At 45.9% G+C, this 22,525-nt stretch overlaps 1 protein-coding gene across 5 annotated transcripts in view; it reads left to right on the top strand.

Moving 5' to 3' along the window:
* KCNJ1 (potassium inwardly rectifying channel subfamily J member 1) overlaps positions 1-5,213 on the top strand; it is a 55,686-nt gene extending 50,473 nt beyond the window's left edge. For 4 of the 5 annotated variants that reach the window (XM_023208633.2, XM_023208632.2, XM_023208635.1 and 1 more), the window contains one exon: positions 2,967-5,213. In XM_023208633.2, coding sequence (XP_023064401.2) covers positions 2,967-4,106 — 1,140 coding nt within the window. In that variant the 3' untranslated portion in view covers positions 4,107-5,213. Of the gene's footprint in view, positions 1-666; positions 852-2,966 lie in introns of those variants that run through there. The other variant, XM_023208630.1, reaches the window with a different exon arrangement.
* The last annotated feature ends 17,312 nt before the right edge of the window (positions 5,214-22,525 follow it).

The raw sequence follows: 22,525 nt of genomic DNA, 5'->3' as shown, positions 1-22,525 counted from the left end.
TTGTCTAAAAAAAGTAGGATCTGTGCAATAATGGGTCTGCCATGTGAATGACAGCTTTGGTTAGTGGATGAATTTATCCTGTATCATTGCATTCTCTAAGAATAATCCCTCTCACTCTGAACAAATAAATCAATAGCATTGGCTCACCCAGTGCATGTAAAAAACACCTTCAGTAAATGCCAGGTTTTCCAGAATAATAAAGACTTCCAACAATAAAGACTTCTTTTAAGTCTGTTTCTTACATAATTGTTGTATAGAGAGATTAACGTGGTATCTTGTTTCTTCCTGGTGTGATCTTACTGTTGTCTTGTAAATATGTACTTATCTATGTCTGTATGTTCACCTGCATCTTTGTGAACACTTGGAAAACTCAGTATTTCAGTGGGTTTCAGAGAATAGGCTGGGAGATTGATGATAAGTAACTATTTCCGGCCAGTAGTTATTAGGCACAACTTTTAGGAGAAACAAGTGAGCGATAGAGCGTGGCCAAGGAGAGGAAGGCAATGCTGGAACCCAATCCACTCCTGCCCCCCAGGGACCTTAGCTGATGGCTTGTCATGTCGTGGCATGTTGATATTCAAGCCATGTGATGTTGGAAAGAAAAAATACATATTCAACTTGGGGCTTGGTCTGAGAACAACCAATTGCCTTGGTTTAAATCACATGATTCCACTATCAAATTAAGTGTTTTCAAGTTAACACAAATTAGCGTCAGTCCACTGACTGTCGCCTACAATAAATTAGGCTGAGTCTGAAAGAAATCAGTCTGCATAGAAAGACCAACTCCCAGCACCACTTCGTTGCTTTTTCCAGCCATGAATGCTTCCAGGTGGAATGTGTTTGAGACGTTGGTAAGTGGAGGCTGGGGAAATCACCTCTCTGTAAAGCCAGGCAGATAATGTTTCATTATTAAGCCAGTCATGGAAACCCAACGTTATTCAAGTGATCGATCGGGATACTTCTTCACTCTACAGAAATCTTCTTTACCTTTAAAAGTAAAGTGAATTTAAGGGAGGCTAGAGGAACAGGGTGGTGGGGAAAAAAACTCAGAAGTTGGTGTGTTAGGAGCCATCTCTGGAATTACAATGTATGACAAAGAGAATGTGGATTCAGTTGATAACTGTTGGTTTTAGAATTTACTATTTGAGCTGAGAGTCACTCTCTGGAGAGCTGGATAAACAGTGCGACCCTGAATGCACCTGGGAGAGAGGTCAGTCCACATGGGTGTAGACCAGGGTAAAGGATGCGTGTACGGGGAAAGGAGGAGACCACTTCCTCCTCTGTACCTCACATGCACCATCCCCTAATCCTCGCTGGGGACTTGAGGCCAATGAGGGCAGTGTGGGAGGAGAGGAGGGCCCTGTGACTCTGTGCATTGTTGTTTATTCTCTTGGCAGCATTTTTTTTTTCTTTATGTCTTTAAGACCTGTTCTCAACATTTCCAATCACCACAGCTGTGGTTTTCTTGTCACCGCTTCGACTTGGTGTTGGCTTCTTGTGTTTTCAGCTGGGTTAAGGCCTTGAACAAGACACTGTGGGATATCACTATTATTTAAAATGTATCACTCAGTTGGTTTCGCTTCCTAGTTCTTACGAATAAACACATTTTTCAAGGGGGATTTTGAAATCTATTTTAAAAACATATTTGCATTTAATGAAAAATACCCTGAAGACATTGCAGACCAGGGTGGGCACACCTTGATATTCTTGGGCGTAGGGGAGGAGGTAATCTAGCGTTTATGACTTTGGGTTTCACCATCATTGGCTGTTTATGGGACAGTCCCTTCACTATTTTGCTGTAAAATGGAAGTCACAGTAATGTCGTCTATAAAAAATCAGTTGAGCAGATAGGAATTTGAAAAATGTAATTCATTCACTGAATTATTTCATTTACGTTTACTGAATAAACAGTAGGCACTCATCGACTGTGCTAGCAACTGGGATAGAGGAATGAATAAAGTATGGTCCGTCTTAATGGAGTATTATTTAGATCAGTGCTCCCCAGTCCTCCAGCTTTGGAGTAGGGAGGGAAGTGTGAGATGTGTTGATGGTGGCTCTCATACTATTCATTTTGGGAATCTTGGGAAACCATGGGGAGAGAGTAGGAACAGGCTTGCAGATTTATGGAGAAGTCCTGTGAGACCATCTGGTTGGATCTGAGCTCTGTTCTAAATAGTGTTGAGCATTTAACAAAAAGAAATGATCCATACTTGTCTAAAAATATTTTAGGGAAGTGTAACTTTAGAATATAACATTTGATAACTGAGACACGGAGTGATAGAAGCTCCCCTAGACTGGAGGCAGGGAGCCCTATATTCTAGTTGTCATCCTGCCACTGGCTAGGTACATGAATTTGGACAAGTCATTTAAATTTTCTGAATCTCAGTTTTCTCACTTGATAAAAGAGAGAACAGAATTGAATTAGGATTTTTCTTGATATATGAGTATCAATAGAAGTACATAGATGATTTAGGAGGTATATTGATGAGTGTCTTATGGATCAGTTATTTATTTTTCTATATCTCAAAAATATATATAATGCTTCAAGTTTGTGATTTCTCAGAAATTATTGCTTAACATAAGGCTAAATTTATGAGAAGGTGATTTAAGTAATATTCAATAAATAAAAATACAGGTCATAATTTGTTATTACAAACATATTTAAGGTTGCGTGAGACCAGTTGAGGTCAGGAAACACTTGAATATATAATCTTTTAGTTTGTCTCCATTTCTAGCTCTCTGTAATTATTTTGACTCTTTATACTTGAGTAACATGGTCTTCCAGTGGAAAGTTTCTATCAGAAATAGCATTGCGGTATCCAGAATAAACTTGTCAGCTTGCCAAATGATTAGTAACCCAGATAATTTTGAATGATCTTTTCGTAGTTAGGTCTTTTATGTGAGTCACCTAGTTCACTATTGCTACAAACATAATCCTTTTTTGTTTTTCTTTGATGTGTTTTCAGATCAGGGTGTTGACAGAAAGTATGTTCAAACGTCTTCGGAAATGGGTCGTCACTCGCTTTTTTGGGCATTCTCGGCAAAGAGCAAGGCTAGTCTCCAAAGATGGAAGGTGCAACATAGAATTTGGCAATGTGGAGGCACAGTCAAGGTTTATATTCTTTGTGGACATCTGGACAACGGTACTTGACCTCAAATGGAGATACAAAATGACCATTTTCATCACAGCCTTCTTGGGGAGTTGGTTTTTCTTTGGTCTCCTGTGGTATGTAGTAGCGTACATTCACAAAGACCTCCCGGAGTTCCATCCTTCTGCCAATCACACTCCCTGTGTGGAGAACATTAATGGCTTGACCGCAGCTTTTCTCTTTTCTCTGGAGACTCAAGTGACCATTGGATATGGATTCAGGTGTGTGACAGAGCAGTGTGCCACTGCCATTTTTCTACTTATCTTTCAGTCTATACTTGGAGTTATGATCAATTCTTTCATGTGTGGGGCCATCTTAGCCAAGATCTCCAGGCCCAAAAAACGTGCCAAGACCATTACATTCAGCAAGAATGCAGTGATCAGCAAACGGGGAGGGAAGCTTTGTCTCCTAATCCGAGTGGCTAATCTCAGGAAGAGCCTTCTTATTGGCAGTCACATTTATGGAAAGCTTCTGAAGACCACAGTCACTCCTGAAGGAGAGACCATTATTTTGGACCAGATCAATATCAACTTTGTAGTTGATGCTGGGAATGAAAATTTATTCTTCATCTCCCCATTGACAATTTACCATGTCATTGATCACAACAGCCCCTTCTTCCACATGGCAGCGGAGACCCTTATCCAGCAGGACTTTGAATTAGTGGTGTTTTTAGATGGCACAGTGGAGTCCACCAGTGCTACCTGCCAAGTCCGGACATCCTATGTCCCAGAGGAGGTACTTTGGGGCTACCGTTTTGCTCCCATAGTATCCAAGACAAAAGAAGGGAAATACCGAGTGGATTTCCATAACTTTAGCAAGACAGTGGAAGTGGCGACCCCTCACTGTGCCATGTGCCTTTATAATGAGAAAGATGCTAGAGCCAGGATGAAGAGAGGCTATGACAACCCCAACTTCATCTTGTCAGAAGTCAATGAAACAGATGACACCAAAATGTAACAGTGGCTTTTCAACAGGAGTAAAACAAAGTCTCTAAAGTTCCTAGTGGCTAGAAGCATTATGAAGCAGTCAACAATTCAGGGGTACAAACGTAGGATGAGAGCTTTCAAAGTCTACCAGCACAATGACCCCTGAGCCTCGCAATTGTGATCCCACAAGACATGCATCTCTACAAGGCTACTGTATTAGAAAGTGCAATGCATTTATATGAAACTGGCATATGGGAGCCATAGGTGCTCACTTGGAATCTTAAATATGATTATTTGAGCTCATATAAGGTTGATGGGAGCAGACAAAATTAGCAAAAGTTTCATGGACAGGCCGAATATTTTTTAAAGTTTCCTTAAAGAAGTTACAAACTTTAGAAAGGCTCAGGGAAGAAGAATAATCTCATTTTGATTCTACTGATAAGAAAGACTCCACTTTTATTTTAATGTGGACTTTTACTCAAAGAAAAATCGTCTCCTAATTCGGGGAGACGAACCAACCAATCAACGACAATAAGAAAATGCTTACACAAGGAACAATTTGAGGCTCTAAGCTTCTCATGTGGTACATTTAGACAGAGGCTAAATCTACACACTAGAATCTTGATAATACCTTCCTGTAAGACAGAATGCTTTAGTTAAAAGTGGTGATGATATTTCTTTCAATCTGTATTGGATGGCTTAAAGGGCTATAAAACTGTTTATAAAGAGCATTTCCTGTTCTTCCAAGACAGCAATGAGGAGTTGGAAGGTGCAAAGTCAGTAGAGAAGGGAATGTATCATTAATGCACCTGAGAAGAAACAGTTTCATGTGTTTCTCCACCTAGAGTTGGTACTGGAACGCTGTTTCTAAAGAAGAAGTGGGAAAGAGAGAGGAATGGGATGGAGCCCCACAGTCAGAATGTTACTAGGTCTTTCTTTCCCTGGGAGCCCATCTTCCTAAAAGGGATCAGCTTATGGAAAGATCGACCTTGAGGGGAAGGTTCTACTGTGAAAGTCTTTTTCACAGCCCCACCTGCATCATTTTGAATGTATCCTGGAAAAAAGCTGGTACTCAAAGCTGCTTAGGAATCAAATGTTTTCTGTGTGTTGATTAATATAGTAAATTTCTGAAACTGTGCATGCACTTTGATTATTATTATTATTACTATGCATTAACTGAATCAGGTCCCAGGTGAAAATCCTCTTGCAGATAGGACCCCCTCCTGGAAGGGGTGGGAGGAGTGGAGAGGAAGCAGATAGGACACGTTTGTTGTCTGCAGTCCTCAGGAGGAAATGACCCAGGCCACAGACACACCCCTTCCGGTACAGCTCCATCCCGCCTCTCCAGTGTGAGTCTTGGCACACAAAACGGCAGCTGCCCACAGTTGGTGGGAGGGATGGCTTATGTTTTTGCGTGCCTGGGTGGTGTTTGTACAGATCCATGCACCACTCCGCTCCTTCTGACTAAGAACAGTGGGAAGTCTGATGGGTTTAGGGTTGCACACCTTGTCAGTGGCCATAACAGTGGCCGTAGCTGGCCCATGTGGAACTCTCACTCTGTGCCTGTGAGTACTTTGGCACCACAATTTAATGTGCTGACAGGAAAAAAGAAATCAGGTATCACAAGCTTGAGGGAGCTGGAATTCTCTGCTGGCCCACTGTCATGATGTAGCCCCTTCATAAACTGGAGGGAACCTGTGTTGACACTTGTTCCCAGCAGCATGCATTCCTCCTGGTGTATTCTCCTGCTGGCTGGCAGCGTGCATGTGGATGGCTGGAAGTGAGATGGTCATAAGCAATCCATTCTCTTTGATTGTTTAGGGAGCTGAACAACTGACATCTTTCTGATCGGCATTTACTTCTGGGTTATTCGGTGGAAGCCCGGTGGAAGCCCGTCTGCTTCTAAATATCCCTTTGTTAGGATCAAGACACTCTGCACCTGGAGTCTCTTTTTTAATGGAAATTCCCATTGACCCTCTAGCAACCATTAACATAGGTACATCCAATTAAGCCCCTAGGAAATGAGGCCTGGAACAGGTAACTTTTGATAGGTCTAAGGAGTGGCTGGAACCCAAAAGCTCATAAAACTCCTGTGCATTTCAAGAAAGGGGTTAACAAGGGCATGGGTGCTCAAGTAGTAAAGAGAAATGAAAAATAGCTTCAGAAGGCCAAACTGCTTGTAGGTTAACACCACTGCTAAAGGCAGCCTTTTTATTACAATGCAGTAACATTTTTCCCAGTGGGATCTGACCACATCAGTACTGCTATTTGCTACAGATGCCAGGTTTTTCTATTTGCTGATTTTAAAAGCAAGTCAATAGTTCTAATTCCCTTCACGAAAAACTGCATCCCATGATGCATTATTATATTCAGAACTTTCCTTGAGACTGATTCCCTTTGAATTGCCCAGTTCATCTCTGTTGCTATGGGGATTTTGACTAAGAGCGTTTGATCCTGGTTGAATCTTCCTGGACTTAGTTTGACTCAAGCTCCGATATTTAAGAAGTAAGATTTGGGAGGTTGTCCTTAATGGAAAGCACTACATGTTTAAAAATTATTTATTCCTTAAGAGAGAAAAGTCAGAAGGGAAAGATCTTTTCTGTGTTGCCAGATCTAAGACATGGGCTGATCGGTGACTGTCCTTCTGTGTCCATCACTAAGAGAGTGTGCAACTGGACCTTCCAGAAGAACTCCCAGGGCGGATTGCAGAGACGGTGGAGGAAGTGTCTTCCTTGGGGATTTTTCATGAAACGGAATATGGGTCCTCAACAGGATGCTTCTGTGAATAGCACGGGGATCTTTCCCTGTCTAGAACAAACGTTAGGACAGCTTCGGATGGAAAGAATGCAAATGAATCCGGCCCCGCCCCTGGGCCGTTGTTGCCTGCCATTACAGGAAGTGTGTGTCAATCAAAGCTTGACAGGGGAGATAGAGCATTTTATTTTGGAAGCCAGAAGTTTGAGAACAATGACTGGAATTTCCTCTTTCTGTCCGGCAAGGGCTGTTTGTCATTGGGGAGATAAAAGTCCAGGGCCAGGGAATAAAGGTTATCGGGAACTGCGCAAGGCAGAGCCATGGGGGGTTGGGGGGGCGGGAGGAGGGGTTATGGAGGAAATCTATTTCAATGCCTGTCATTAAGTTTCCATTAAAAGAACATTCAGTTAGGAATTCAAAAATAATTTAATCTCCCCAGCCAGATGCACCCAGCTGGACTCCTTGGAGCTGAGCCCCCTGGGGAGGGAGATTTGCACCACCGGCTACAGGGGCCAGGAGCTGGGGTGCGTCTCTACCCAGTGCGCCCTTGACTGCTTGGGTGTTCTAGAAGACATCCGTATCCTTCCGTCAAGTGGGAAACCCCAAGGCTTGTGCAGTGGCAGAAGAAAGTTACTTACTAGGAGTTATTTACTAGGTTGTTACCATGTCTGAGGTTCTGTTTACAGCATTTTATATACCTTCCCTCATTTAATTTTCCCAGCAATCCTAAGAGGTCAAGACTATGATTATAACTTTATTTCATCTGAGGCAGCTAAAGTAAGGAACATGTCCAGAGTCACTCACTGGAAAATGGCAGGGCTGGCATGCAAACCCCGGGCAGTCCGCCTGGAAAGCCCACGAGTTGAAAATCCCTCGTCGACATCCTAGGAGGGAGCACCCTCTGAGGGGATTCCCCAGGGCCACCACACATTTCCCTGAAGCCCACAGATGACTGGTGCATGCTCTTGGGATGCATCTCATACTTTGGGAGAAACCACTCATTGCTCAGCACAGGACAGAGCCCTGGCCAGTGCTGAACGAACATCTCCGGAATTGCAGGTTCTAGGAGAAGGCAGTCTTTTCCCATGGGCTCTAGGTCATCCACCAGGCCAGTATACGGAAGTATCAGGGGTGTCCTGAAGATTTGATTAGCCAGTTGGTGCAAAGTATCTTCTGAATACTAATATATATACTGCTCTCTCTAAATATATACAAACATTGAATATATATACTAATTATATATATAATTAAAAACTATGTATGTGCATATGTAGACACACACGCACATATACATTTATATTTCAGTCTTTGATGTAGAGGCAGATATTATTTCCATTTTGATATGGGAAGTGGCACCTCAGTTCTCCCTGGAGGACAGCGCCTGTGTTCTCTACTCACCTCTGTATTCCTAGCACCAGCCTCTGCTAGTTCCTCACACAATCCATACATGGTTATAATGAATAAAATAAACAAATGAATGATTTGCTCAAGGCTGGTAGTGGATTCAAACCCACATCTGTCCAGTGAACTTTTGACTGACCTATGTCATCGACCAGTCATTTGTCAAGGGGCCTGGACAAATGACTTAACTTCGTTAAGCTCCAGTTTCTTTATTTGTAAAATGGAGTATTGTAATAGAGTTCAGGGGGAGATTCAATGAAATAATAGATGTTAAAATCCATCTGTCGAAAGTAAATGGCTATGGACACGGCAACACGGGGTGGGAGCAGTGGGTGTGAAGGTGAGGAATGAAGGGGAGGACACGGGTCCCAGAGCAGACCCGGCGCCTGATGCTTCAAGGGCAAAGAAAGCAGAGCCCAGGGCAGGGCCTGACGGAGACCAGTGGCGGCCTGGGGGACAAGAACAGTGCCTGCAGGGGTCCGTCCCAGCTGGGATAGGCTATGAGTTGGGGGGATTTTAGTAGAATCCTGGTGCTTTGGGTTTGCCTTCAATTCAAGAGATGCTCATTTTGGGTTTACTGTGAGCCAGGCACTGGGGATGCAAAAAAGAGGAAGGAAGGGTCCTGCCTACTGCAGAAAAGATCCAGGAGTTCCAACCAGTCCAGGGGACGAGAGTCAAACTGGAAAACTGCTAATGTCGGGGAGAGTCTTTTTTTGGCTTATGCCATGTCCTTATAATAGTTTCAACAAAAACAATATTGACTCCACTGCTAACAATAAGACTATTGGTTACAGTCTTAAAAGTATTTGGGATTAAACATTTTGAAATCGTCTATCCTATAGATTCTCTTTATATAGCAATGTACAAACAAACAACACACAGTGTTAGTCACTTGAAGTAGTTCTTTTCTCCGTGTGATCAGGTACCAGCTGGACACAGGTTCATTTGTTTCCATTTATTTCCAATCGTTAGAGTCTGTTTACTGTTTTCCTTTTTTGATTTAACCATTTCTTTTATGAATTATGCAAGGAATTTATATAATTTCAAAACCACAGAACAGGGTTTAGAAAACGTGCTTCCATTCCTGTGCCCTCCACTCTATTTCTTCCCCTTCTATAAAGGGTAACCATCTTGATTATTTTGTATCCTGTGGCAGTTTCTTTGCGAAAGATGTAAGCAATGCATATATGGCATGTTAGTACTTACATGCGGCCCCTACTCTTACACAAAAGGTAACACTCTAGAAACAGCGTTCTGCAGGGTTTTCTTCACCTAACAGAATGTTCTGCAGATCACTATGGAGGGATAAGTGCTGATAATACCAACATTTGTGGGACACCCTCCCTCTTCTTGCAGTAGTTGCTGGGATCTTGCTCCAGAGGCTCCTGCTGTGTAGTTTTGAACCTGAGCGATGGTGGCCTTGTCTGTTTTGCCTTCCTGAAAACCTCCCTCTCTTTGCAGCGTGTCTGTAGGGCTGATTCTGCCTACCCTGCTGGGGAATAAGCTGGGCTCTCGACCAGGGCTCCCAATGGGAGACAGTCTGGCCAGGGCCAACAGCTCTTTGAGGATCAAACCTCCGTGGAATTTTGGCTGGGTAGAAAGTCAGAAGAAGTATCCTTAAGAAAGACATGCCACTCCAGTACATGGGGTGGGGGCTCGGCTGGCGAGGGGAGATTCAATTCCTAGAACATTCTGGATAACTCTCTTTTGATTAGCATCCTCTGACCCTTTGGGGTTAGGGCCATGAAGCTCACCATTGTGTGGAAAATTTTGTGTGCAAGTATATTAAAATTGAAATTAATTAAATTAATGAATAAAGGCTACAAAGTAAGTATGAAAAAAGTGCTGAAGGAGGCAGGGGAAGGCTTCTAGGAGGAGAAGGCAGCTGATCTGGGTTCGAAGTGTGGCTACGATTTGACGGAGGGAAAGGTGAAGGGCAGAGAGATGAGTGACCAGGTGGGCACATGTTCCAGACGAACAGAGACACAGGAGCCTGAATGTGCCTGGGGGCTCTGGGAAGTGCTGTGCAGTTTTACATGGCCACGTGGAAGGAACAGTCCAAAGAGGCAGAGGTTTGGTGCCAGGCAGACTTCAGTTTGAGTCTTGGCTTGATCAGTCAAACCACCAGTCTTTGAGGGGGTATGGGATGATGAAACATGCATTTCAGGACTATATCTCTTATGCCAGCATGAGGGACGGATTCGAGCATTAGAGGCTGAAACTAACTTTTGAGGGAGGTAGAGAATGTGTTGTCATTTCCATTTTTCAGGAGGGGAAACTAAGTCTCAGAGACCACATGACTTGCCCAGGTCATGTAACTGTGAAGTGGGGAAGCAGGAGTCAGAACCCAGGGTGCCTGCCTGCTAGTTAGCCCAGCGTTCTTGCCTGCACCTCTCCCTTTCCTGGAGCCACCCACAAACTTCGTGCCTGGGGGTCACCGTTTCTGAAGGAAAATGCACCTGCAAGGTGGTAGCCAGGACCAGAAAGGCAGGTGAGTCTGGGAATGGAGAAAGCACTGCACCCTTGCATTGTGTATCTTTTGGGAACACAGAGGCCGTGTGTGTCTACAGTTGCACTTAGCATCTGAGGAAACTGGGAAGCCCTCACTGGAAGGCAGGACACGGAAGCACCTTCCTCTACACCAACAAAGTGAAAGTCAGCAATCACTAATGAGTGGGCTGTTGAAGCCACTAGCAAAGTTGTTTTTAGTTGAACTAAAAATGGCAAGTAGAGACCATAATTATCCCTATGGTTATCTCAGTTCCCCACATCAATGGCCAGATGCAACCTGAACCTGTGGTGGCCTCTGAAAAACACAGCCTGATGAAGCATGAAAGAAAAAAGTAGGCAAGGAAGGAGGAGGGATGAAGGCAAGAAATAAGGTGCAAAGTTCACGGGCTTTGAAGACAGATGGATTTGGGTCAAATCCCAGATTTCCCACTTATTGGCTGTGTTTGGCTTGAACAAGTTCTTAGCCTTTCTCAACCTTTTTTCCAGTTGTGAACAACAATAATACCTACCTTAAAGGGATAGTGTACAGATAATAGTATGAAATAATATTTAACAAAATACTATGTAAAGAACCTAGCACTGTGTCTGATATAGGCTCCCAATAAACGGTAGTTTGAGTGATGACGATGATTCTGGTGATGATGGGCAAGGCCAAGGCAGGGTGGGTCTGGCTGATGAGCGGGAGTGCCATGCTGTGCCCTCATTCCCTCTGTCCTGGGCCTCATCATTTCCCAGCCTAGATTCCTGGCCTTGCTTTCCATTTCCAGGCCTTGCTTTCCATTTCCAGGCTTGATTTTAACCTGAGACACAGTAGCTCACCTTCCTCCCTGTGCCTGCCTCCGAGGTGAACTCACAGAATCCTAGAAGCTTAGCTGTGAGAGGGACCTAGGCAAAGCCTGACTCTACCCTGTTATTTCACAAGTGGAGAAACTTAGGGCCCCTAAGTTTCTGCAGGGGGTCTTGTTCAAGAGGAATAATGTGTCTTAATGAGCTTCAGAAAGAGTCGATTGCTGACCCATCCTGTACTTCAGACATCAGCCTGGCTGGGAGTGAAGAGAGGGGACGGTAGGGGTCGGGGAGGGGATCCTACTAAGATGGGCAATCCTGGACTAACCTGCACTTTGTTGGCGAGGTGTGCTTTGGCCAGGAGGTGGCGCCATACACTTCCAATTCGCAAAAGTGAAACTGACCTGCTTGAAAAGTTGTCTGCCTCTGATGGTTAAGAGGGCTTGGCTATACCCAGAAAGCTCTTAATAATGCTTAGAATATTTAACGGAGATATATAAAATATTGGGCCTTCTGGTCATTGCTGGGGTGATAAAATGACTGTGAAAGACATCAAAAAATTTAAATTGTGATTTAAATATAGAAGTTTATCATTCTAGAGAGATTAGACTGGCTTGAAGAGGAAGTTGTTACCATGTGTTAGAGTCTGTGAGAGTCCATGTGCTTTACATTTTCCTGACAATAAAGCTGAAATAATACCATGACTTCCATTTTACAGATGAGAAGTCTGAGGCCCGGAGAGGTTAAGATGCGTGCTCATGGTCCGTACACGGCTGGTCAGGGCAGAGCTGCTACGTATCTATATACTCAACACTCATACAGAGTTTATTATGAGCAGACATTATTTTAAGTGCTTTATAAGTATCTACTCATTTAATCCCAGTAAAAAACTGTAGATAGCAGAACAGGCACTTTTGAAAGCACAGGTCAGGCTGGGTCAAAATTCACGGGCTTCCCCAGGAACAGGCCAACTCCTCTCTCCTGGAGGCCTGAGTCCAGATTCTTTATCCGTTGCTTTCATATGAATCTGGTCACTCACTTACCCTCTCTAAGTTGTGGGTCTCTCACTCATAAGCTGATGATAACCCCACGTGGCTGTTGCGAAGATCAATTAGGAGAGCACATGACACAGAATTAACCACAAAGTCATATTCCTCGTTAAGGGATTCTTTTACCACAGACACCTAACAGATGAATTTACATAAAGGCATGCTTGTTGTAGGATTATGTGTGGGGATGAAAAGCCTAAGTGTACCACAACAGGGAAATGAGTTAATGCAGTGTGAAATGCCAAGATATATATATATTTTTTTGAGACGGAGTTTCGCTCTTGTCACCCAGGCTGGAGTGCAATGGCCAGATCTCAGCTCACTGCAACCTCCACCTCCTGGGTTCAAGCAATTCTCCTGCCTCAGCCTCCTGAGTAGCTGGGATTATGCACCAACACTCCCGGCTAATTTTTTTGTATTTTTAGTAGAGACAGGGTTTCACCATTTGGTCAGGCTGGTCTCAAACTCCTGACCTCATGATCCATCCGCCTCGGTCTCCCAAAGTGCTGGGATTACAGGCTTGAGTCACCATGCCCAGCCTGCTATTTTTAACAAATATTTGGGTACTGAGCAATGTCCTACAGACACATTTAGAAAAGAAAATACACCAGGAGCTCCGTGGAGCTCATATGCTTGAGGCAGCTGACAGGGCACACCAATGTCAGAGGGGAGAATCAGCACAAGGCATCCTCACCTAGTGTGAGGCACTGAGGAGAGAGAGCTTCTCTGAGAAACAGACATGGAAGTGAAATCTGAAGCAAAAGGAAGAGTTAGTCAAATGATGGGTGGAGGGGAGTCCAGGAAGAGGAAATGTGAGAGCACAACACTTCATAAACCATATCTTAAAAGTAAGGAATGATTTTAGACAATGTCCTCAAAACATCCATTGAAAGAAGTGTGTGCCAGAAATTACAAACTTTTTTTTAGCTAAAAAAGGTTTTAAGTGTGAACTGTTTTTTAAAATGTCGTATTTTGTTGCATATATATGTATATATATGTGTGCCCAAAAAGACTCAGAAGTAAACATAAATGCATTCTTACATGTATTCACTCACTCAATCATTTATTCATCAAATGTGTTTTGAGAGCTTACGGCACGGGGGCCTGCTGAGGCCCCTGGGATAGAACAACGAAGAAGACTGTCCAGGGCCCACCTTCGTGGACTGACTTCCTAGAGGAAGGAGACAGAAAATAAGCAGATGGATGCATCCATTTAAAAGAATTTCAAACAAGCTGGGTGTGGTGGCTCACACCTGTAATCCAAGCACGTTGGGAGGCCCAGGTAGAAGGATCACTTGAGCCCAGGAGTTTGAGACCAGCCTGGCAACATAGTGAGACCCCATCTCTACAGAAAAATGGAAAAAATAGTCTGACATGGTAGCACACACCAGCACACACCAGGAAAGTTCAAGAACAGCCTGGGCAACATAGTGAAAACCCATCTCTACAAACAGTACAAAAATTAGCCAGGCATGGTGGTGCACACTTGCAGTCCCAGCTACTCAAGAGGCTGGGGTGGGAGAATCACCTGAATCTAGGAGGTGGAGGCTGCAGTGAGCTGTGATCACACCACTGCACTCCAGAAGGGGTGACAAAGCCAGACCCTATGTCAAAGGAAAAAAAATTCAAATAGTGATACAAGAAAATATGAAAGTATGATAACATGGAGAACAACTCACAGGGAGGGTGGCTCCTCAAGCCAAGTGGAGAGGGGAGGCCTCCCTGAGGAGCAGACACGGAGGGCCAAGCCACAGGAAGAAGAAGCCAGTCATGCAGACTTGGGTGGAGAATATTCTAGGCCAGTGGCCTTCAATCTTGGACACACATTGGCATCATCCGAGAACCTCAGAAACTACTGCTGCTTGCTACCCCTCAACCTTTGAGTCTGCTTTAATGGCTATAGGGGGACAATCTGGGCATTGGGATTGTCACAGGAATTTTCCTAAGCTCTCCTGGTGACTCTGAGAATGCTGACTCCTGAGAAGCCCGGATCTAGTGGAAGTGACTCACAGCATGATTCCATCAGCTTTGGGTGGGAGCATACTGGTCATCAAATAACAGAGATCGATGTCCAGGTCTTTGGAAACCCTTAGGGCACCAGAAAATCCTGACTCCAGAGGTCTGCAGAGGGCCCAGGGATTCTGTTTCCATAACATGTGCTCTCAGGTGACTGTATCCACTGCTAGGCCTGACAGATATCCTCTGCTAGGACCAATGAGAAACCCACAACTCAGATGACCAGTATGACCAGTATGCTCCCACCCGAAGCTGACCAGATCATGCTGTGAGTCACTTCCACTAGACCCGGGGTTTCTAATACTTCTAATATTTCTAATATTCTGATTGGTACAGATTTTCTATCATGACAATACATTTCTTTTATCATAATTTTTAACAAAAGGTAATTGAGAGACAGGGCATTGTAGTATCTAAGGAGCTAGATTAAATTCTGGGCCTAGATTAGATCTGGTAAATTTGAATTCGAATAAATAGTAGTGCAATCTGGGCAGTAGATGTTATCTTTCTGGGTCTCTGGTTCTCTCATCTCTAAAATGAACCCTATGATCGTACAACTCCACGAACTGGAGCTGCGGGTGAGGAAGAACAGATGGCAGCCTGAACAATGAGCCACCTGACTCCGTGCGAGGGGAGGTTTCCAAATAGCAGCCACGTCTCAACATCCAAGCTCTGAAGGATCTTAGTTTTTGTTTTTTAACTAGTTTTCATGTGAACTCAATTTCTGGTGTTTTCTTATGGTAGGCTCTGAATGAAACACAGAAAAGTAAAGTACAGCCTTCTCTTTGTCCCATTTCCTTCAAGTTGACCCTGCTCTCCATACCCATCTCTCTATGCCCATTACAGCACTGCCACAGCACCTCCAAGGCCCTGGGTGGAATCGGCCCAGGCCAGCTGGCAAGAATGCTGTCTCTGTGTCCTCTCAGTTTTGTCAATGCTCTATGTCCACTTTCTAGAATCATTCTCTTGCCTTTTCCATTTTCTCCTCAGAGAACACAAGTGTGGGCAGTCAGGCTCTCTCCTCCCCTGTCACCCACACTCCTGAGGCCTCTGTTGCAAAGTGAAGAGGAAGGAAAGATCGACTGTGCTTTTGTTTCTTGTTCAGCTTCCTGATTTCATTCTGGCCCCGCCTTTGACCAGGGCCATCCCTGAACTACCTGGTCATGATTTCTGGTAAAGTAAGAGGGCAGTGACTAACTAGGAAGCAGGGCAGTGTGGTGGGGCAGGCCCCTGGATCCAGAATCCTCTCCTGGCTCTGTCCCCAAGGAGCTGTCACTTCAGTTTTGTGGCCCCAAGGGGGTGGGAGCATTCCTGTAAAGAGCTGATGGGTGCATCTTTTTCTAGCTCTGGATTCAGTGTTATGCTGGCAGCCTGACATCAGTGGTGGCAGAAAGCTTATGTCCTGGGAATTGGCAAATGTGATCACTCAGGTCCTACTGTATTAGTCTGTTCTCATGCTGCTAATAAAGACATACCCAAGACTGAGTAATTTATAAAGGAAAGAGGTTTAGTTGACTGGCAGTTCAGCATGGCTGGGGAGGCCTCAGGAAACTTACAATCATGGCAGAAGGGGAAGCAAACGTGTTCTTCTTCACATGGCGGCAGCAAGGAGAAGTGCCAAGCCAAGGGGGAAAAGCTCCTTGTAAAACCTTCAGATCACGTGAGAACTCACTCACTATCATGAGAACAGCATGAGGGTAACTGTCCCCATGATTCAGTTGCCTCCTACGAGGTCCCTCCCACGATATGTGGGGATTATGGGAACTACAATTCAAGATGAGATTTGGGTGGGGACACAGACAAAATGTATCACCCACGTTTGCCCCCCTCAGTGGCCAGCTGCTAACATTTACCAGCTCACCAGTGAGGTTATCTTTCGGGCCTAGCAGAGGATATCCGTTGGGCCTAGCAGTGGATACAGTCACCTGAGAGCACGTTATGAAAACAGAATCCCTGGGCCCCTCTGCAGATCTCTGGAGTCAGGATTTTCTGGTGCCTTAGGGGTTTCCAAAGACCGGGACACCAGTCTCTGTATTTTGTTTTGTTTTCTGTTTTTTTTTTTTTTTTTTTTTTTGGTTCTTCTTTGAGTGGGCATCTTGCTCCATAGCCCAGGCTGACATGCAGCATGGCATGATCATAATGCATTGCAGCCTTGAACACCTGGCCATCAGTGATCCTCCTGCCTCAGCCTCCCAAAGCATTGGGATTCTAGGTGTAAGCCCGCACATCTAGCTGGACTCTGGGTTTACAACAAGGGGTGAAACCAGTGGATTACATGCCCCTAAAGGTCATTTTTAGCTCTAAAAATACCTGCTTTTGGTTGCCACCCAATGTGTTCGTAGGTTGATGCAGGAACTGCCAGAACCCTCCAACCCTACGGTGCCCCTGTTCTCCCCAGCCCTTCCCCTACCCTCCGCGTTGGCCCACCGGGGCTGCCCCCTGCTTCCCCCCACCTCCCCTCGCCCAAGGCTGCCCCCAACTCCCGAGCTGCTCTCCGCTCCCTCGGCCACCCGCACCATGAGCTGTCCCCTGCGTCCCCCGGCCCCCAGCGCCCTCGGCCACCCCCACCCGGAGCTGCCCCCTGAGTCCCCCCCAGCTCCCTGTGCCCAAGGCTGCCCCCCACCCGGAGCTGCTCCCGGACTACCCCGCCCCCCGCACTCTGGCTGCCCCTCACCCTTGAGCTGCTACCCGCGTACCCCGCCCCCCGCGCCCTCGGCTGCCCCCCACCCCGGGGCTGAGCCCGAGCCGGCTCCGGCTGTCTGCGCGCAGCGCTCCAAGGCAGCGGGGTGAATGGACGGCATCCAGCCTGGCCGGCAACTTGAAAATAAAAATAAAACAGAGGGAAAAGAAATAAATAATAAGGAGCGCGCCAGAAAGCCAAAGAAAATACAATCCCAAGCCCCGAGCAGGCTTCCAGCCTGCAGCCGGCCCTGGGCCGCGAGGCTCTGGCGTCCGAGCCACCGGGCCCCCGGCCCCGCCCGCGCGCGTCCCTGTCCTCGCAGGCGAAACACAATCCGCGCTCGCGCCGCGCCGGGGCTGAGGGAGCCAGGGAGGGCCGAGGACGCCCCCGCCCGCAACAGGGACCGGCTTGTTCTTTGTAATGGCAAATATTTATTTTGGTTCGAGTGGACCCCTTTCCACTAAGACCACTTGGTTGTAATCAGTAACACCTATTTTCAGATAATCTGGCCTCTCTCGGCGGAGCCCACGGAACTCACCCAAACAGAGATCTTTTCAAAGAGAATTTTAACTGGGCTGAATTCACAGACGTCTGGAGGAGGGGCCTGGCGGGGGGTGGGGATGGGGCGGGCAGGGGGAGATGAACCTGGGTGGTCAGGCCGGAGCTGGGCCGAGGCGCTGCCAGGTGGACGTCTGTGCCCTGGGTGGGGTTGGGGGGTCTTCCAGGAACCTTTCTCAAAATAAAACAAATCGAAAACCTTCCCCTGGTTGGCCAAACGTTGCTGCAGAGGTAGACTTCCAGAAACTCCAAAACCGCTTCCTTTTCCCTCCCAGAGAGCTTCTACGTCGTCAAACGCGGACTCCATTGCGGGATGAGGCCCCCCAGACTGCCCTAGGCCTCGAGTCCCAGGGTTGCTGAGCGGCCGTGTCCCTTACTGGTAAAGTGGGGACCGAACGTGTCCTTGTCACAGGCGAGCTGTTCATTTGAGAACGTATCTGAGCACAGGCAGCGGGCGGGCGTCCTTCTAGGTGCTGGGATCACCAGGGAAGAAAATCAGAGCGGTGGCCTAGTGGAGCCTCCTTCCAGTGGGGAGAGACGGACATTAAGCCAGTGGGTACGATGGACAGTGACGTGTGTTACGGGAAAGAAAGGCCTTGAACACTGTGAAGGGCTTTGTGCTTCAGCTCTGCGGTGGAGGCAGCTCTCCGGCGGGGTGGTCTGTCTCCTGTGGAGCGGGCAGAAAAGGCCAAGAGTCAGAAGGTGCTGCTAGTGCCAAACAGCTCGGGGTGGAACTGGCAGGCCAGGGTCCAAGTCCACCTGCTAGTGTCGTTTCAGAACCTCAGAACCCTCAGCTATGAACAGGGGCGGGCAAGGCCCACCTCACTGGGCTGTTCCAAGGGTGAAATGAAAACTGATAGCCCTCAGTGGTAGTTCCTAAAGGCCACATTTCAGCCTAGGTCCAGTGGCGAGGTAGTGTCCTTCTCTCAGATGACATTTGCTGACTTTCCATAACGTGGGATACGATTTCTGGGTGAAGCATGGATACTAATAAGTCCTGGACAGGGGGCCACTCTGTGGACAAGAGATGCTGTCCTGGGTGGTCTCACTCTCAGTGCTGTCCTGACTCTGGCCGTAGGGGTGGCCTTAGGCTGGCCCATCAGGGTGCCTCACTGACAGTAATCATCTAGGCAAACCAGATCTTCCCGCCCAAACATTTTAACTGGGAAATACGGAGAGATTGAGGCAAGATAGTAGTGAGACGAACGACCAGTGGCAAGCTGTGAGAAGGGATCTCCGTCATGGGAATGCAGGAACACCCGCCATTTTGGACACTGGTAGCTTTTTTGTTCCAGCGCCAGGAGGCCTGTCCCTCCAAGATCTCCTGTTCTTCTGAGGTTCCTATCTCCCTCACTGCCATGGCTATTCGACAGTACATTCCCAGTATTCCAGGAAGCCTGCATGAATGCCTGTCAATTCAAAGAAGCCATCTTCTATGAAGCCTCTCTAAATAACGAAGGGATTTTCTCTGACTGTATGTGGCCAGGTTGAGAGTGGGGAGAGCAATGACAGGTATGTGGTGTGCGTGATGGGGATTAAAACGTCAGCAGATAAAACTGTTTCACAAGTTTCCCTTCATTAACAGTAAGGGCCTCCATGCTGTTAGAAAAATTACTTTGTGTATCCTAATGCTGTTTGCTTTGTCCTTGGAGATGACTGGAAAAAGGGGACGGGACTGATTTACTTACTCTTTGTGCTGGTTAGGCCAGGCTGGGTCTGAAATTACGTCATTGCTTTTCATCAAGAATGTGGCTTTCTTCCTCTGATGAGATGTCTTCAGCATCGATTCTTAGCTGAGAGCTTGCAGAGGATTTAAACTGGGCTCAGACAACCCATTGGGGGTTGATGGCCCAGGAAAGATTATGATAAGAAAGGGGTGAGGGGCAGGAAGAGGGGTGGTGTTTTGGAATTTGGGATAATTGAATTTGCTGTGCAGCCAGCAGTTATGACTCGGGTCATCTGCTGAAGCTTCAGTTGTAAATCTACCAAGACCAGGAAATTCCATGGTTAGGCCAATCTTCCCGTTTTCTCAGAGATCAGAATGGTTGAGGATTTAGTGAGAGACGGTTTTCACCTAGAGATGCTATGTCTCTCATTAAACTTTATTTTTTCATTAATATCATTAAGCTGATTTCCTGGAAACCCAGCATCAGCCCCCCGACTTTCTGTCATAGTCTCACCCAGGAAAACCAGCAGGCCCTCATGCGTAAAGAATACTTGTTCATCTGGTCTGATTAGCCAGAATGCTGGCAGTGGAATAGGCTCCCTCCAGGGACCAACTGCAGTTGTCTCAACTCCAGTTTCCTCTCCATTGCCTTTGGCCAGTTGACTGAGTAAAGCTAAGGGACCATTTGTAATGAGCTCCCAACAAGCTGAATAGCTGATCTCTTGAGAATTAGATACTTCTTGCAAAGAAATTTAACCTAGGTGAATGTTGTATGTAAATATGATATTTATGGCTCTTTTGAGTTTTCTGGAAACTCCACAAATGCCCATAATATCCCTCCCGGAATTAATCAAACTTCCCCAGAAGTAATGGGCTTTGATCTTCTAGGGATATGGGTTTCCTAAATGAGCAGGACATTGTAGGGGATGCCTGTATCTTTGGTGACATAGCTCTTTGTGGGAATGGAAACACCTTTATTTTTTATTTTATTTTGAGTCCAAGTCTCATTCTGTCCCCCAGGCTGGCATGCAATGGTGCCATCTTGGCTCACTACAACCTCCACCTCCCAGGTTCAAACTATCCTCCTGCCTTTGCCTTCTGAATGGCTGGGATTACAGGCACGCACCACCATGCTCAGCTGATTTTTGTATTTTTAGTAGAGACGGGGTTTCACCATGTTGGCCAGGCTGGTCTTGAACTCCTGACCTTAGGTGATCCACCCGCCTCAGCCTACCAAAGTGCTGGGATTCCAGGCGTGAGTCACTGCGCCTGGCAGGAAATAGCTTCTTTTCTGCTCTTCTCCCTCTTCATTCTCATCTACGCAAAACCTTGGAGTGTTGGCTTTGAGCACAAATGGCAACCTTATGATTTGGTTGCTGGGTTGAAGCCACTTGATAAATTGGATTCATCTGAGTTTTGTGTCTTGGATTCTGATCAGGTGATCACTGAAGTTTGTAAATATTCAGTATAAAAGGAACAGGCTGAGAAGCATCAGAAATATCCTTATGAAGGCAGATCTAGCTATAATTGAATTAATTTTGCTATTCAGAAATTAGTGGCAAGTTCATATTTCTTCCCTACAGACTAAGTCCCTGTGGGTAGAGTTTGCATTCTCCACATTTTAAACTTCTCAAATGGATGTCTGACCCAAATTGGTTTCCTAATGGTTATCTGTTCTGTTCTGATTTTTTTTCTGAATGACAAAACTTTGAGTTATGCAGAAAATCACTGGATGATTTGATGTTCCTAAAAGAGACAAAGAAAGAGCAAAGGAAGGTAACGCTGTCAATAAAAGCTGAGGTGTCTGGAAACTATTGCTTGAATATATGCAATGCTTCATTAAACATTTCTGAAAGCCAGGGGCTCTGGGCGATATAATCATCGGAGGGGAAAGAAATACTGCATCTTCTGGGGAAATTAATTCACACCAAAGGCTAGCTTGGTAAAAATTACTGGCAAGTTTTAACAGTGGTCTAGCTCCATACTTTAACTGCATCTTCCGTGATTTTTATTTTCTCTGTGTATTTCTGGAATTAACAATAACTGAGAACAGACAGCTCACACTTTCCTCAGAATTGCTAGGCAGCTGTATTGGGTTCGGACACTTTTTGCCCAGCGGGTGCAGTTTGACAAATAGACATGTACTGGATCTTTCTAGGAGCCAGACACTGGCTTATAAAGAAGGAGTTAGACAAAGTTTCTGCCCTTCATTCCCTTATTGTCTAATGGAGGACACAGACTTTGGGCACAAATAGATCCCAGGGTCTCATATCACTCTCTCTTCACAGAACCCAACAACCCAAAATAATTAAAAACCCATGCATTCTTCACTGCAGCCTCTATCAAAAACATTGACATTATAACCCAGAACATTGCTTTTTCATCCTTACCAGCCACACTCTGTTCCCCTTCCCCTTCCAATGTCTTCCCTGCGCATCTAAAACAAGATTTTAACATTTCATTTTCTCCACTTGTCTGTCCCTCATTCCTTCCTATCTTGTTAGCCTCTCTGGTTAACTACTCCTTCATCTCTTTTTCTCCTTTCTCTAACTGCTCACCAGCTTCTGCATCTCAAAAGGCACAAGGGTGTGTGTGTGTAAATATGGAAGCAGGAAAACCACAATTTAATGGATCTTGTGGTCCCTTTTTGCCATGCATGGTCAACACATACACACACTCAATGAGATATGTGCTGTTGTAAATGTGTAAGCATGCACCTTCCCTTCTTCCTTCCCTTTTCCTTCCCTTTTCCTCCCCCTCCCACTGAGGTCTTGACTCCAGGAGCCATAGGTGCAGCAGAGCAAGGCAAGAGTCAGGGGGTAGTGATATCAGAGCCTGAACAGGGTGAGAAGGGCATCCGTGTGGCACATCCTGATGGGAAGTGTTAGTGCCCTAGTGGAGTAAAGAGAGCATGGGCCACAGGGTGTGCAGCCTGTCCTGGGTGTCAGGGCTACAGCCGGTGGAGGAGGGTTTGCCTGTGGAGGGGTTGCCTGGGTTGGGGCATCAGAGCTTGAACAGGGTGAGAACAA

This window comes from Piliocolobus tephrosceles, chromosome 13 (assembly GCF_002776525.5).
Source record: "Piliocolobus tephrosceles isolate RC106 chromosome 13, ASM277652v3, whole genome shotgun sequence".
Classification (NCBI taxonomy): Eukaryota; Metazoa; Chordata; class Mammalia; order Primates; family Cercopithecidae; genus Piliocolobus; species Piliocolobus tephrosceles.
This window is presented reverse-complemented; position numbering and strand designations above follow the sequence as displayed.